We start from the raw sequence: 14686 nt of genomic DNA, 5'->3' as shown, positions 1-14686 counted from the left end.
TGAGGATTACACTTAATGTGTGTAAATTAAATAGTTTAGTGTCTGATATATAGCAAGGTCTCGATAGACATTAGCTTTTATATATTATTAAATATGTCAAAGTTATGACATGATGACCTCTAGAAGCTCTGCAGTCTTTTCCACTCCTTTGGTAATAGTATACCTTTTGGTTCTATGGAACAATTCTATGTATATAAGAAGGATTATTAAAAATTTATTTCAAAATATTAAGGGGGTACAAATGTTTTTGTTACACGGATACCTTTTATAATGCTTAAGTCAGGGCTTTTAGAGTGCCCATCACCCAAATAGTGTTCATTGTACTGAATAGGTACAGTGTTTACCCCTCCCCTCCCCCATTTTCTGATTTCCAATGACCTTTACATCTCTTTGTGCCCATGTGTGCCCATCTGTTGGCTCCCAGTTATTAAAGAGCACCTGTGGTGGTTGTTTTTCCATTCCTGAGATACTTCATTTAATATAATGGTCTCTAGTTCCATCCAAGTTGCTGAAAAATACACTGTTTTATTCCTTTTTATATAAGAAGGATTCTTCAGCAAGGTTGTAGCATTCAGAAAGTTCTTACCAGTCTGACCCCATGGCTAGAGCATACTTATTTGTCTAGCAGGTTTACAGGCAAATTGAATATTAACATTTTGAAGAATAGAGTGAATTTATGTGTAATGAAAACCTCGTACTGACTGTGGCCTTAAAGAAGTTGTATTGTGAATCAAGAGAGAGAAATGATTATCTTAAAAGGTTCTGTAGGCATGTATTTTCAGGATCTGTTCATAGGAAGTTCAGGATCTGTTTAGGGATGTGAACCAATGTTGTTAACAAAGATGAGCAAGTGTTTTTTTTTTTTAAGCTATAATATTTGAAATATATACCTCTGAAATTAGAACTTATAAATTCTATAGAGAGATGATGATAGATTTAATATTAAAGTTCACTTCCTTTTATAATCCATCTTAATACGTCAAAATAGTGAAGCCAATGTCCCAGAACATTGGTGATATTTGTGTCTATTGGCTTTTTATGTGTTTTCTTTTTGCTTATTCCCAGTCACTGAAAAAAGTTGGAAAAGATTCTACTGTCTTACTAATCTGCATCACCGTGTTTCTTTCATACCTTCCTGAAGCTGGACAGTATTCAAGTTTTTTTCTCTATCTCAGGCAGGTGAGTGTTGAGTGCCTAGTAGCCTTTGGACATGAGGAAAATCAAAGATTGGGATCTGTCTAAAGAAATTTTGAGAAACCACTGTAGAGAAAAAAAAAACATGAACTTGCTTAGTTATAAATGTAGGTACTGGCATATAACTAGCAAAGAGGGTACCTTTAATACAATGATGATTTAAAATATAGTAAGATATTTACTGTGGAAAAATTTTTCCTGAGAAGTATTCAGAGAGAATTAGCAGAAACTGAATTTACCACAATATTGTTTTTAAAGACTTTTTTTTAGAACAGTTTTAGGTTCACAGGAAAAGTGAGAGTAAGGTATAGAGGTTTCCCGTGTTTCCTCTTCCCCTGTACAGGCACAGCCTCCTCCACTATCAACATCCCTCACCAGTGTGGTACATTGTTATAATTGATGAACCTATATTGACACATTAGTATCACCCAAAGTCTGCAGTTTATATTAAGGTTCATGCTTGGTGTTGAATATACTATGGGTCTGGACAAATGTATAATGACATAATGACATGTATCCGTTGTTACAGTATCATACAGAGTATGTTCACTGCCCTGAAAATCCCCTGTGCTCTGCCTATTCATCCCTTTTCCCACTCCAAACCCCTAAGAACCACTGATCTCTTTACTGTCTCCATAGTTTTGCCTTTTTCCATACACTATATAGCCTTTTCAGATTGGCTTCTTTGACTTAATAATATGCATTTAAGGTTCCTTCATGTCTTTTTATAGCTTGATAACTCGTCTTTTTAGCAATTGTTTGGATGTACATGCCACAATTTATCCATTCACCTACTTAAGGATACATTGGTTGCTTCCAAGTTTTGGTAATTATGAACAAAACTGCTATAAACATCTATGTAATTTAATGTTTTAAATCTTTAATATCCATTAAATTTCATAGAGAGGTATTTTATTTCAGACGTATTCCAACCTGGGTCCAATTGCAGCCAGCTTGCTGAGCTGTCTCCAGTATGCCATAACTCAACTGTTGCTATAGACTTCAAGGTGGCTCACAAGCAGTAATAAAAGTTTTCCCTCTCCTCTGATTTTTTTCTGTTTAAAATTTTATATAACTGTTGTGTCCCTTAAGATAGGTAATTGATTTAAGGCAATGTTAAAAATAAAAAATAAAAAACTTCCCTTTTCCAACTGTCCTTCAGGCCTCTGGGATTGCTGAGACCTAAGCTGCCTTTCCATTGCATCCTGCCCTGGTTTTTTTCTGATTTCAGTGGAAGAAGGGTCTTTTCCTAATAGTTTACTCCACTTTGACAAAACAGGCCTCTTCTTAAGATAAATTCCTCTATTTTTAGAGAGATTTAAAAATGTAATTTGTTATAGTCTCCATTCTGATAGTTTTCCCTGAGAGTATGAGACTAATATTTTATATGGCGGCATGTAAGTAAAGCTTTTTTTTTGAAGCATTTCTATTTCTGTTTGCTCATGGTGGATGATGGATGCTAGAGATTTAGAGGCAAGAGTGGTGAGATAATGTGTGTTTAATGGAGAAAATTATACATGCATTTATAATTAATTTATACATTAAATTAAATATGCATTTAATATAGAAAATAATGTAGGAAAAGTGGGAAAGTCCAAGGAAGAAAGCAAAAAAAAAAAAAACAAACAAACAAAACTCTTTACACAGATAAACAACTGTGACTATTTTTTCTTCTAGCCTTTTTTCTTACATGTGTGTTCATGTCACCGCCACCACCAATTACAACAAATCAGAATGATTCCATGTTATTTTATATTTGTGCTTGCTTTTAAGAGTGCTTAATACACAAATTTTAGTTAAAATTTCATTTGATATTTGAAAATCATATATTTGAGAAATAACTTGTGTTCAGAATATGTATATAACTCTTACAATAAAAGACTCAATAATATCTGATAATAACAACAAAAGGCAAACCAATTGAAAAAATAGGCAAAGGATTTTGAATAGATTATTCTTCAAACCCACAAAGGAAGATATATAAAAAGCCAATGAGCATATGAAAAGATGAATAACATTATTTATCAAGGAAATGCAAATCAAACCAACAATGCCACTTCAAATGCACTAGGATGGCTTTAATCAAAAAGACAGACAAGAGAAATCAGAACTGTCATAAATTGTGGTGGAAATGTAAAATGGTGCAGCCGCTGTGCAAAAGAGCCTGGCAGTTCCTCAGAATGTTCAACATTATGAAAACACATCTAATGTAGAAACTTGTACACAAATCATTCTTCATAATGGCCAAAAGGTAGAAACAACCCAAATGTCCATCAACTGATGAATGGATTAACAAATGTGGTTTATCCATACAATAGAATGTTATTATTTCATAGTAAAAAAGTAATAAAGTACCGATGTGTGCTACAACATGAGTCAACCTTGAAAACATGGAAGGACCACTTAGGCTGGGGGAGTGGAACTCTTTGATGGGTACCATATTTCTCTGAGGAGTGATGAAAATCTAAAAGTGATTGTGGTGATGGTTGCCCAAGTCTGTGGATATACTAAAACCATTGACTTGACCACTTATAATGGGTGAATTGTATGGTATTTAAATTCTATCTCAATAAAGGTATATATAGGTATATATAGGTATATAGAGTTATTTACAAATATAGGATGAGAAATAATCCCTACATCTACGTTTTGAGGTTTCATTTTTTAAAACTGCATTTGATTAGATAGTAATAAAATATTGTTAATGTCAGCAGCATTGGATTGGGTTCTCCAAGCCCTACCTCTTTCATTAGCTAGTTGTGTGCCTAGTAGCAAGATACTCATTTACGAAATGAGAAGAATGTATAAAATAATTTTTAAGGTCCTTTTCTTGAGTTGTATAGAATTTCAATAGAGGGCAAAATAATTAACTTTTTAGAAACTTGGTATTTAAAACTTAGAAGTTTTAGGCATTTCAGAGATACTGTTAAGGCCAGAGGCTTAGAAATTATTGCCAGCTAACTTTGGCTGCTCATTGGAATTGCCATGAGAGTTTTTAAAAACATACCTGTGCCTGGGCCATACCCCCAGAGTCTGATTTAATTGGTCTTCTGTGGATTCCAGTATCTCATTGCTTCCCCCCCACCCCCTCTCCCCTTCTGTTCTGCCTCTGTGATTTTAATGTGCAGCCAGTTGAAGGCCACTGGCTTTGCTGATGAGCAATTCTGTTTTGGCAGCATCAAAAAGTCAAATCATTTTCTTTCAAATTCTATTACTTGATATCATTGTATTTGTCAATTTGTGGACTGGGGATGGAGATAGAATATGAAGCAATAGGTAGACATCTAATAGAAAATATTATCTAAAAACTTTCACAATTTAAATTTTGTCTGCTTATAGTGATTTCTCAGATTTAGATATAAGTTACTGGTTAAATAGTTTCAGCACTGCCTTAATTTGCCAAAGTTTTATCAGATTTCCTCAACTATTTTATCCTATCATTTTAATTGAACATATTAATAATATTTCGTAATTATTTTATAGTATCTAACTTACTAAAGTGTTTTCTTTCCATTTCCATAGGTCATAGGTTTTGAATCTGCTAAAATTGCAGCATTCATAGCTATGGTAGGAATTCTGTCTATTGTGGCTCAGGTGAGTGTCATTTTACTCATAATTTTTCTTCTTTAAACATTTTTATCCTGATAACCATAGATTCACAGGAAGCCACATATGAAAGTACAGGGAGATATTCCCTGAACTGCTACCTCAGTCTCTCCTTCCCTGCCATGGTAACATCTTGTACAACTATAGTATACTATCTACTATCTTGTACAACTATAGTATACTATTTAACATCTTGTACCACTATAGTATGCTGTCAAGTCCAGGAAACTGACTTAGATATGGTTCACAGAACCATTTCTTTGTAAGTAAAATGTTGCGGTTATGATTTAGGAGGAATTTAATACAACTTTTAGTACTTTTGAGAATATTTGTTGTAACTCTACTGGGTCAATTCTTTTATTTGCTTTTGCAACAACCAAAATTATAAATAATTACAACATAAGTCTAAATACTGCAAAATTAAATTAACCAGGAAAATGTTTCAGTGTTATTTTAATGTTGAAAAGTAAATATAGATGAAAAGCAGCAGTGAAAATCAGTAAGTGCTTGAAACCCTACTGTCTTCAGACTGAAGAATGTGAACTAGTACACTAGAATACATGCAACAAATGATGAGCATTAAATATTTCCCATCTGTTACAAATATGGGACCACAAAAGGCGGGGCATATGTCCTTCAGATTACTTCACTGTTGTGCTTAGGTACATTCACTGCATCATATGGGACTCCCTAGAGGCTGTTTCCCTGAAATGGCTACCAGGCCGAGTAGAGTACCCTTCTGTGATGACTATTTCTCAAGGATAAATAAGAAAGCTTCGAAACTGCTTCACCCAAACAGTAGAATAAATAAGACTCATGGGACTGCATCAAGGCAAAAGGCCTTTTATTTTTGTTAAACCGTATTAGCAAATATAAATTGTTAAACTTTCAAGTTCATCATGATATTGGTTTGTTTTTTACATTAACCCTGGTCGATTAGCCCAGAGTTGTCTTTAACTTTTTTTTTAGACTATCCCAACTAGTTGTATTTAGCAGAGTATATATTTGTTAAAATCAAACTTACATCAATTCCAACTTTTTAAAACTGTTAACCTCCAGCAAAATCCTTCATATTCTATAAATATTCAGCAGGAGTTTGCAATTTACAGATAAGTGATTGGCATTTCTACAGAGAGACTGAGAAATAATCCCTTTCAATCATGATAACTGACGAACGGCTATGATAACCTTTTGGGACGTCCCAGCAGAGCACCAGGTGGTAGACAGGCTTCTCAAGGAGAAAGCTGAAGACTCTAAGCCTCAGTTCAGCCCCTGAAACTCTACCCTTGTAGAGATACATTAGTAGTGACCAGACTCTGAGGCTGCAAGTCAGGCACTGTGCCCTCACAGGTCCTTGGTCATCAGTGAGTAGGCTTTACTCACAGAGCTTGCATTCAAATTCTGTGTTGGCATGGTTTCTCAGGGTTGTCTTTTTTACTTTGCAGACATTCTTTCTTAGCATCTTGATGAGATCATTAGGTAATAAGAATACTGTCCTCCTTGGCTTGGGCTTCCAGATGCTCCAGTTAGCCTGGTACGGTTTTGGATCTCAGGCCTGGTAAGCCTCACCCTTAGGTTATCATGAACTATCAGACAGATGTGTCTTAGAGGAGCTTGAGCTGGTTGGGTGTGGTGAGAAGGAGGCAAGGGTTACTTAACTGGTATGGTGTATTTAACTTTGCAGAAACCATTAGGCTTTACTTTGGGGAAGGGTGGAGCTAGGTAACTCAGGATTATTTATAAAGATTGCCTTCATATCACTTTGCTTAATTGAATGTGTGTCACTCTTTCCCCAGGCCCCTACTAAATTTCTATATTGACTTTTTAAAACACATTTGTTAATTTTTTGGGACATTGCATATAATCATCAATAAAATAAGACAAGGCCAAATAACTGGTTATAGCAAGCCTCACTGCTATCATTAACTGAGTGATCTTGGGGCAATAACATAACCTTTATAAAATAAAGGATTCGAGTTAGATGAACACTAAAATCTCTTCCAAAACCATGTGTATCCTGCGGCTGTTATTACTGCTAGCATATTAGATTCCCACAAACAGGAAGGGAGGTCAAAATAAGCCCTGTGGAATAAGAAGAAATAGAAAGAATCCTCAGTTGTATTTTGCTATGTGGCAAGTTTCCCCATGTGCTTGGTCACCAAATGCAGAGTGCCTTCTCCATTTTAGATCTTAGAGCTGGTCTTCACTTTGCACGTAAACAGACGACATAATTTAGGGGAACTAGAAGAACTTTAGCGGTCCATGTGAAATTCCAAATTTTATTTGAACCACTTGCTCTTTCTGTGTGACTTTTTATGAGATTAACTTGGTTGATTCTTGTTCTTTTTGATTTTGGTCCTGTGAAATTTGGTTCAGTAACTGATTCAGTGAAACTCTGCAGTGTTGAAAAGACTTGTCATCATGAATGAGTTTTTTCAGTTAAAGACCATCTACAAGGAAAGCCTGACCAAGCTGGTTACAAGCTCATTTGTGGCCTCACTTTACTCACACAAACACTTCATACTGACACACACTTAACCCTCTTTCATTGAGAAAAGGGGCAAAGATCTAAGGGAAGCAGACTTTGTTTTTTCAATTGGTGGCACACTACGCTCTGTGGAGGGGTAGCAAACTGCACCGCTCAAGGGCAGTGTGAAGGTGAGCCTTTGAGAAATACAAAGAAAAAGTAGAAAGTTAGTGGGGAAGATGTTTTATAGAAACAAAAGAAATCCCCTTATGAACATCGTTGAGCTTATGTCTAAAGATAGTAATACAGAAACCAGGAAGAAGAAAAGATTTTGAAAGACCTGTCTCCTTCTCAGCCCCTGAAGTAGAGATTGTTATTAATGGTGTGATGTATATTTTAAAAAATCCGTTTTTAAAGAGGGAAAAATAATAGGAGAAAACAGAAGGCATTTGTACTTTTGCTACTGATTGCAATCTGAATAGTGAACTCTTTGGGGCTGGCCTGCTGCCTGACTGCAGCCTGTCTTGTCATTTCAGGATGATGTGGGCAGCGGGGACTGTGGCCGCCATGTCCAGTATTACATTTCCAGCAGTCAGTGCTCTCGTCTCTCGGAATGCAGAGTCAGATCAGCAAGGTAAGGTTGCTGTCCTCTCCCTGTTTTCGTCCTTCAGCTGAGACCTCTCCCCAGAAGCACGAGAGGCTCTGAGCTCTCCACGTTCAACAGCAACAGTTGACAGCCATGTGGTCCCTTCTCAAGGATCATACTTAGCCAAATGGAAAGATTCTGTTTTCCTCCCTGCTTTGATCTTACCTCATATTTTTAAATCCTGGACTTAGAATTCATATTACTAAGAATTAGAAATAGAACTATCTATTTTCCCTTCTCAGTTTTGACACTTGTTTTGTCTACTACCATCAGAATTAACAAGACCATAACCACATTTTAACAGATATCTATTAAACAATGAATGGCCAGTTAGCCATGAGTTATTTAATCACTTTAATCACTAAAATGTGTTTTATTTGGAATAACGCAAAGCCCATGAGCTTAATTTAGAAAATGGTTCTTTCAGAGGGTAAAGAAAACATAAATCTGTGTGGTTGTTGACAATTGGCTGCAGAGTGATAGATGAAATTAAATTTAAGACTGCTATGTGAAGAGTAGCATTCCACCATCTAGACTCTTCCATCCTTCCTGTGCTTTTGCTTCCTTCTCAGGCAGTTTCCACTGTCGAGTTTTATCCTTTTCTGTCTCCATCTCTCCTAATGGCTCACCTTACTATACTTAGGAAGGTAGAGAATTTTAGAGGGAAAAAATTTTTACATGCCTGAGAGACTTGTAAAAGTTTCAATAAAAAACTAGATTGGAAAAAATGGTTTATTCATTGCACCCATTTTTCCACATCAGAAATTAGCCATCCTAGGCTGGGTGCTGTGGGTCACGCCTAATACCAGCACTTTGGGAGGCCAAGGCAGGAAGATCGCTTGAGGCCAGGAGTTCAAGACTAGCCTGGGCAACATAGCGAGACCTTGTCTCTACAGAAAAGGAAGGAAGGAAGGAGGGAGGGAGGGAGGAAGGAAAGGAAAGGAGGGAGGGAGGGAGGAATTAGCCATCCTACTCATACCCATTTTTAAATAGTGTGACTTGAAGATCACAAATTCTGTGTGTCACCGCTGGCTATGGTAACTCAGCTGGCTGCATCCTTGGGGTTGTGTTCTGTCTGAAGTGAAAGATGTGAGCCATCCATGGAGGACTGTCCCTGCCTTGGCATCTGACAGATACAGTCCTGTCATTTGGAGCATGAATTTTCTTTGGCTGTTTTTATGCTGACACATATTTTTGTATATATATACCGTGTTAGGCTAAATTATATTCCATCATTTTTGATTTACAGAGACATCCATTCCATGTGGTTCAAGCTGTTTTTTACCTGCCATATAGAAAGCAGAGATAACAAGAAATTGGCACTACTAGGATTTTTTAATTCAGGTCTACAGGGAGATGGGCCCACAATGTATGTGTGAGAATGGGAGTCTGCCTGGGGCAACTGCTCTATATCCATGTAGCCTGGGCTGCCTAAAGTAAAGGGCGTATATTTATTGTAAAAGCACCATTAAATCAGCAGAACCAGGAAATCTCAACCTGCAGAAAAGGGGAAATTTCCTAAAATGGGAGAATATTACAGTTTTGCATTTTATTCCCCATTTATAGGCAGATCTAGCTGATGTGAGAAATTTGACCCAAAACAATTTCAGAACATCATTGTCATTTCATCTCCTTATAGATCTTACAGAGAGTGAGGACAACATTAAGTGGACATAGTAAAACCAAGAAAACATTTGTACAATGAAAGAAAGTATGGTGGATTCAGTCTTCCTAATCTGCTTTCCTCAGCATGCTTTCTACTTAGTCTAGCTGAATCGGTGTATCATTGTAAGAAAGTACTGTTCAGCTCTAAATCTTGAGCTTCTTTTCTGAGAAAACTGGCTCTGTTCTCTTTGTTCTGATTTAGGAGTTGCCCAGGGGATCATAACTGGAATAAGAGGACTATGCAATGGCCTGGGACCAGCACTTTATGGCTTCATATTCTACATGTTCCACGTGGAACTGACTGAATTGGGCCCCAAATTGAATTCTGACAATGCTGCTCTTCAGGTAATTTGTTAATAAGTCTAGTTTTGTAACAGTGGTTGTGTCTGATTATGGCAAAATCTTGTGACCTTAAATTTGGAAGGCATCCTTACTTGTATGTTACTATTGTATTTAACAACAGTTAAGTGCTGTGTTTGTTGCTTCCTAGGGTCAGAGTGGGATCATTTTAGTGATTTAATAGGTTAATGTAAAAGATTTTTCAACTTTGTTCAGATTCTGTTTTCACCCACAGAATCACTATTCTATTCTCTTGCTAAGCCCAGCCTAAATATAATATGAAATGACCTAAAAATCCAGCTAAAAATTAAGGTAGAGTGTTTTTTATACTATTTATTTGAAATTTCTTCCTGCCTTCCAAGTGGTAATTAGTATAGATTTCTGTACAAAGCTGGAATTAACGTTCATGTATAGAAGTGCATGATCTGAGGTCACAATATGGGATTATAGATAAGCGACTGTCACTTACAGGCTTACAGGTTTGGTTAAGCAATTTAGAAGTGGTACAAAAAGCAGTGATTGGTTGCCCTCTGTCATATTCCAAATACCAAACTCTATTAGAGTTTGCCTTGACATTTAATGAAACGTTTGCTTATGAGAAAATGATTCACTCTTTGGTGGTGTGGTTTTTTTGGGGTCATCCAGGACTAATTTTGAGTTAAAAATACTAACGGAATTCTTTGTCTTTATTTGTTTTCTACATCCATCAGGGAGTTGTCCCAGGCCCGCCATTTTTATTTGGGGCATGTATAGTTCTTATATCTTTTCTGGTTGCCTTATTCATCCCTGAATACAGTAAAGCCAGTGGAGTTCAAAAACATAGCAACAGTGGCAGTGGCAGCCTGACCAATACCCCAGACCGGGGCAGTGATGAGGACATTGAACCACTGCTACAAGACAGCAGCATCTGGGAGCTCTCTTCCTTTGAGGAGCCTGGGAATCAGTGCACTGAGCTGTAAACTCAGCAGAAAAGGGGATTCTGCAGATGCCATCTCTGAGAGCTGAGCCGTGGAGGGAGCCACACCACATGGAGACCTCATGGTGCTGGAGGGGAAATGCTAGCAGCATCCTTCAGGGCCAAGTTTGATAAATGACCCCCTCCATCCTTTTGGCTTTCCTCCTCCTATTTCTTTTCTTCCATTCTTTTTCTTTCTATGTGTACATTAGCATAAGGTAAGATATGAAGTACTTCCTTGAAAATAATGTGCAGTTCTCAAGGTGAAACTCAATAGAAAAAACAATGGCTTTCCTGTAGTAACTCCAGAATAAGAATGTCAGCAATCTTTCGATGCCCTTCTCAGCAGAAGGTGCAGGATTGTAGTAGGACTGCCATCTCTGGCAAGATTGCAGGTGAAGAATTCCTTCTTATTTTCTTTCTTCCTGTTTCTCTGAATTATTCCTGCTTAGCCCATGGGTGTTGATGAGTGGTCACTCTTAAGAGTCACTCAGTATCAGGGATTTATTGTCTTTGTTCAAAGGTCAAATGAAAACCTAGTTTTACTTTCCTTTTATTGTCTCTACTTCCTATTTTTGGCTAGAATGAGATTCAACATATATACATCTATGGACACTAATAATACCGATCAATGGTTACCTTAACTACATGAAGGAAATTTTTCTTATAAATTAAGTCACGTAGAAATCACAAGTCAGATTCCTGGACCTAGTGTCCTAGTCAGATCCAAGGTGATTTTATAGAAGAAAAAAATACATCTAGCATTCTCATGGCAACGTAGAAATTGGGGGCTGCTTCTAAGAAAGTTTTTTAACAATTTGAAAATTCCTAAGTAAGGGCGATTGTAACTAGATACCAGTGGAGTTTATATCCAAGTTCAGACTCATAATGCATTATTACTGTTGGCTCTTTCCCACATCTCCTATGTCTCCTTCTCAGTTTTTCTCCTCCATCACACTCCTGCCTTAACTGCTCTGTAGTATGCATTTGTTTTTAATTAATTTTTATTTCAAGCTGTTTATTTGACTTTTGAATCTCATGGGAATATGCACATCAAATTCCTTTCTAAAATATTATGGTTTAGTGAAGCTCAGTTTTACAAAAAGTGTCTTGCTAATTTTTTGAGGTATTTTATGGACAAAGAAAACTTTACAGATTTATATGTATTTTGCTGCATCAGTAAATGGACCATTATCTAGAGCCTACCTTTAACAGAGCACTCCTTTGAAAGTTTTATAGCTATGACATATATGTAGATATTTGTAAGGGGTTTTAATTTTTTTGATGCTGTGTAAATCTTGTATTTATAAATGTAATGAAGGTATTGACAGAAAAAATATATACAACTTTTATAAAGGATTGTGTACTGACTGAATACATTTAAAAGAAAATATATTTTGAAACCTGTTCTGCTATGAACAGAGATAACATATCTTTTTACTATGCTGTTGGTTTTTAGGTTAAGCTTCCTAATGCATAATAAATTTGCAGTGGATATTTTTATGTCTTTTGTGTGGTTTTTTTTTTTTTTAAGCAAACAGTATCATTGCTCTTTTGGGTTCCCTTTTGAGTAGCTTTCGACTAAACTAAATTATTAATCCCTCAGCTAATGGAAAAGATGTGTGTATTTTCAAAATATTTTTAACAAACTTCCTTCAAGATCTCCCTTTAAAAACATAATTACACATGCTCCTTAATTTACAGTGGGGTTATGTCCTGTTAAACTCATTGTAAGTCATAACTTGGAAAATGCATGTAATATACCTTAAAAGCTTCAGCACCTTCCTTCAGTATTGGTACTGTAGAATGTCGGTTGTTTACACTCGTAATCACTGCCACTGCCCAGCATTGCGAGAGAGTATCATACCAGGTATCACTAGCCTGGGAAAAGATAAAAATTCAAAATTTGAAATACAGTTTCCACTGAATGCTATTGCTTTTATACCATCATAAAGTTGAAAAATTGTAAGTTGGATCTTCATAAGTCAGAGGTTGTAATTTTATTTTCAAGAAGTAGGGACAGAACAGATACGTGTATACCTATGTTCATAGTAGCATTATTCACAGCAGTCAAAAAATGAAAAAAACCCAAGTGCACATTGACTAATGAAGAATGAACAAGCAAAATATTTTCACATATACGTACAATGAATTATTATTCAGCTTTAAAAAGGAAGGAAATTCTGACACATGCCATGAAATAGATGAGCATTGAAGACATTATGCTAAATGAAATAAGACTGTCACAAAAAGACAAATAATATATGATTCCACTAATAATGATGTACCTAGAGTAGTCACATTCATAGAGACAGAAAGCAGAATGGTGGTCACCAGGGGCTGGGGGAGGGAGAAGTAGGAAGTTATTTAATGAGTACAGAGTTTAATTTTGCAAGATGAGAAGAGGTCTGGGATGGTGATGATGGTAGGTTGTACAACAATGTAAATGCACTTAATGCCACTGAACTCTACCCATTAAAATGGTTAAGTCTTATGTATATTTTATCGCAATTTTAAAAAATGCGCTCATGGCATTATTGTTTTTTACCACTGCTTACCACAATTGTAGGTACTTTACCCATTTTAACAAATCTTAGCATAACAAATGTCATTTAATTAATTTTTTAGTTAGTTTTTCAAAGTTGTAGTAAAATTGACTTTTAACCATTCTAAAGTGTAAAACTCAGTGGTTTTTAATACAGTCACAAAGTTATACAATCATTAGCCCTATCTAATTCCTGAATATTTCCCTCACCCTCAAAAGAAATCCTGTACCTATTAGGAGTCACTCCCAATTCTCCTTTTGCGCATCCCCTGGCAACCAGTAATCTCCTTTTTGTCAAGCCATTTGCCTATTTGGGGCATTTCATATGAAAGGAATCATACAATATGTGACCTTTCATGTCTAGCTTCTTCCACATAGCATGTTTTGAAAGTTCATGTTATAGCTTGTCAAAATTTTATTCCTTTTTAAGGCTGAATATTGCATTGTATATGCTACATTTTACTTATTCACTTATCAGTTGATAGACAGTTGAAGCTTTTTCCTTTTTTGCTACTTGAATGATGCTGCTGTGAACATTTGTGTACAAGTTTTTGTGCAAGCATATGTTTTGAATTCATTGAGTAGAATTGCTGAGTTATGTGGTAACTCTGTGTTTAACTGAGGAATCACCAAACTGTTTTCCATAGCAGCTGCACACTTAAATTCCCATCAGCAATGTAGGATAGCTCCAATTTCTCTACATCCTTGCGAACACTTGTTATTTTCTGTTTTGTTATTAATACTTATAGCCATCCTAGTGGGTTTGAAGCAGTCTTGTTGTGGTTTTGATTTGTATTTCCCTAATGATTAATGATGTTGAGTATCTTACTGTGCTTATTTGCCATTTGTATATTTTCTTTGGAGAAGTCTATTCAAGTCATTTACCCATTTTTAAATTGGGAATGTTTGTCTTTCTACTTTTGCATTGTAAGAGTTCTTTTATATTCTGGATACTAGCATCTTATCAGATATATGGTGTGCAAATATTTTCTCTCATTCCATGGTACCATCGAAGCTCACTACAGCCTTGAACTCCTGGGCTAGAGCAACCCTCCTCCCTCAGTCTTCCAAGTAGATTGGACTATAGGCACACACTACCACTTCCAGCTAATTTTTCTTATTTTTAGAGACAGGGTCTCACTATGTTGCCCAGGCTGGTCTCGAATGCCTGGCCTCAAGCAATCCTCCTACCATAAGTCTAAAGTTTTAAATTTTGGTGAAGTACAATTTATCCATTTTTTCTTTTGTTGCTTTTTGCTTTTGGTATCA

The 14686-nt window shown here is 36.2% G+C and overlaps 1 protein-coding gene across 3 annotated transcripts in view; it reads left to right on the top strand.

Annotated features, from left to right (window-relative positions):
* Positions 1-12375, top strand: part of MFSD14B (major facilitator superfamily domain containing 14B) — a 55773-nt gene extending 43398 nt beyond the window's left edge. For all 3 annotated transcript variants that reach the window (XM_045562281.1, XM_045562282.1, XM_045562283.1), the window contains exons 7-12: positions 1066-1179; positions 4717-4788; positions 6246-6358; positions 7804-7901; positions 9781-9923; positions 10628-12375. In XM_045562281.1, the coding sequence (XP_045418237.1) occupies positions 1066-1179; positions 4717-4788; positions 6246-6358; positions 7804-7901; positions 9781-9923; positions 10628-10876 (789 nt within the window). In that variant the 3' untranslated portion in view covers positions 10877-12375. The remainder of the gene's footprint in view (positions 1-1065; positions 1180-4716; positions 4789-6245; positions 6359-7803; positions 7902-9780; positions 9924-10627) is intronic.
* Positions 12376-14686: the final 2311 nt, after the last annotated feature.

The sequence above is a fragment of the Lemur catta genome, chromosome 10 (assembly GCF_020740605.2).
Source record: "Lemur catta isolate mLemCat1 chromosome 10, mLemCat1.pri, whole genome shotgun sequence".
In the NCBI taxonomy this organism is placed as follows: Eukaryota; Metazoa; Chordata; class Mammalia; order Primates; family Lemuridae; genus Lemur; species Lemur catta.
Note: the sequence above shows the minus strand (reverse complement) of the source record. Positions and strands in the feature narration are given on the sequence as shown.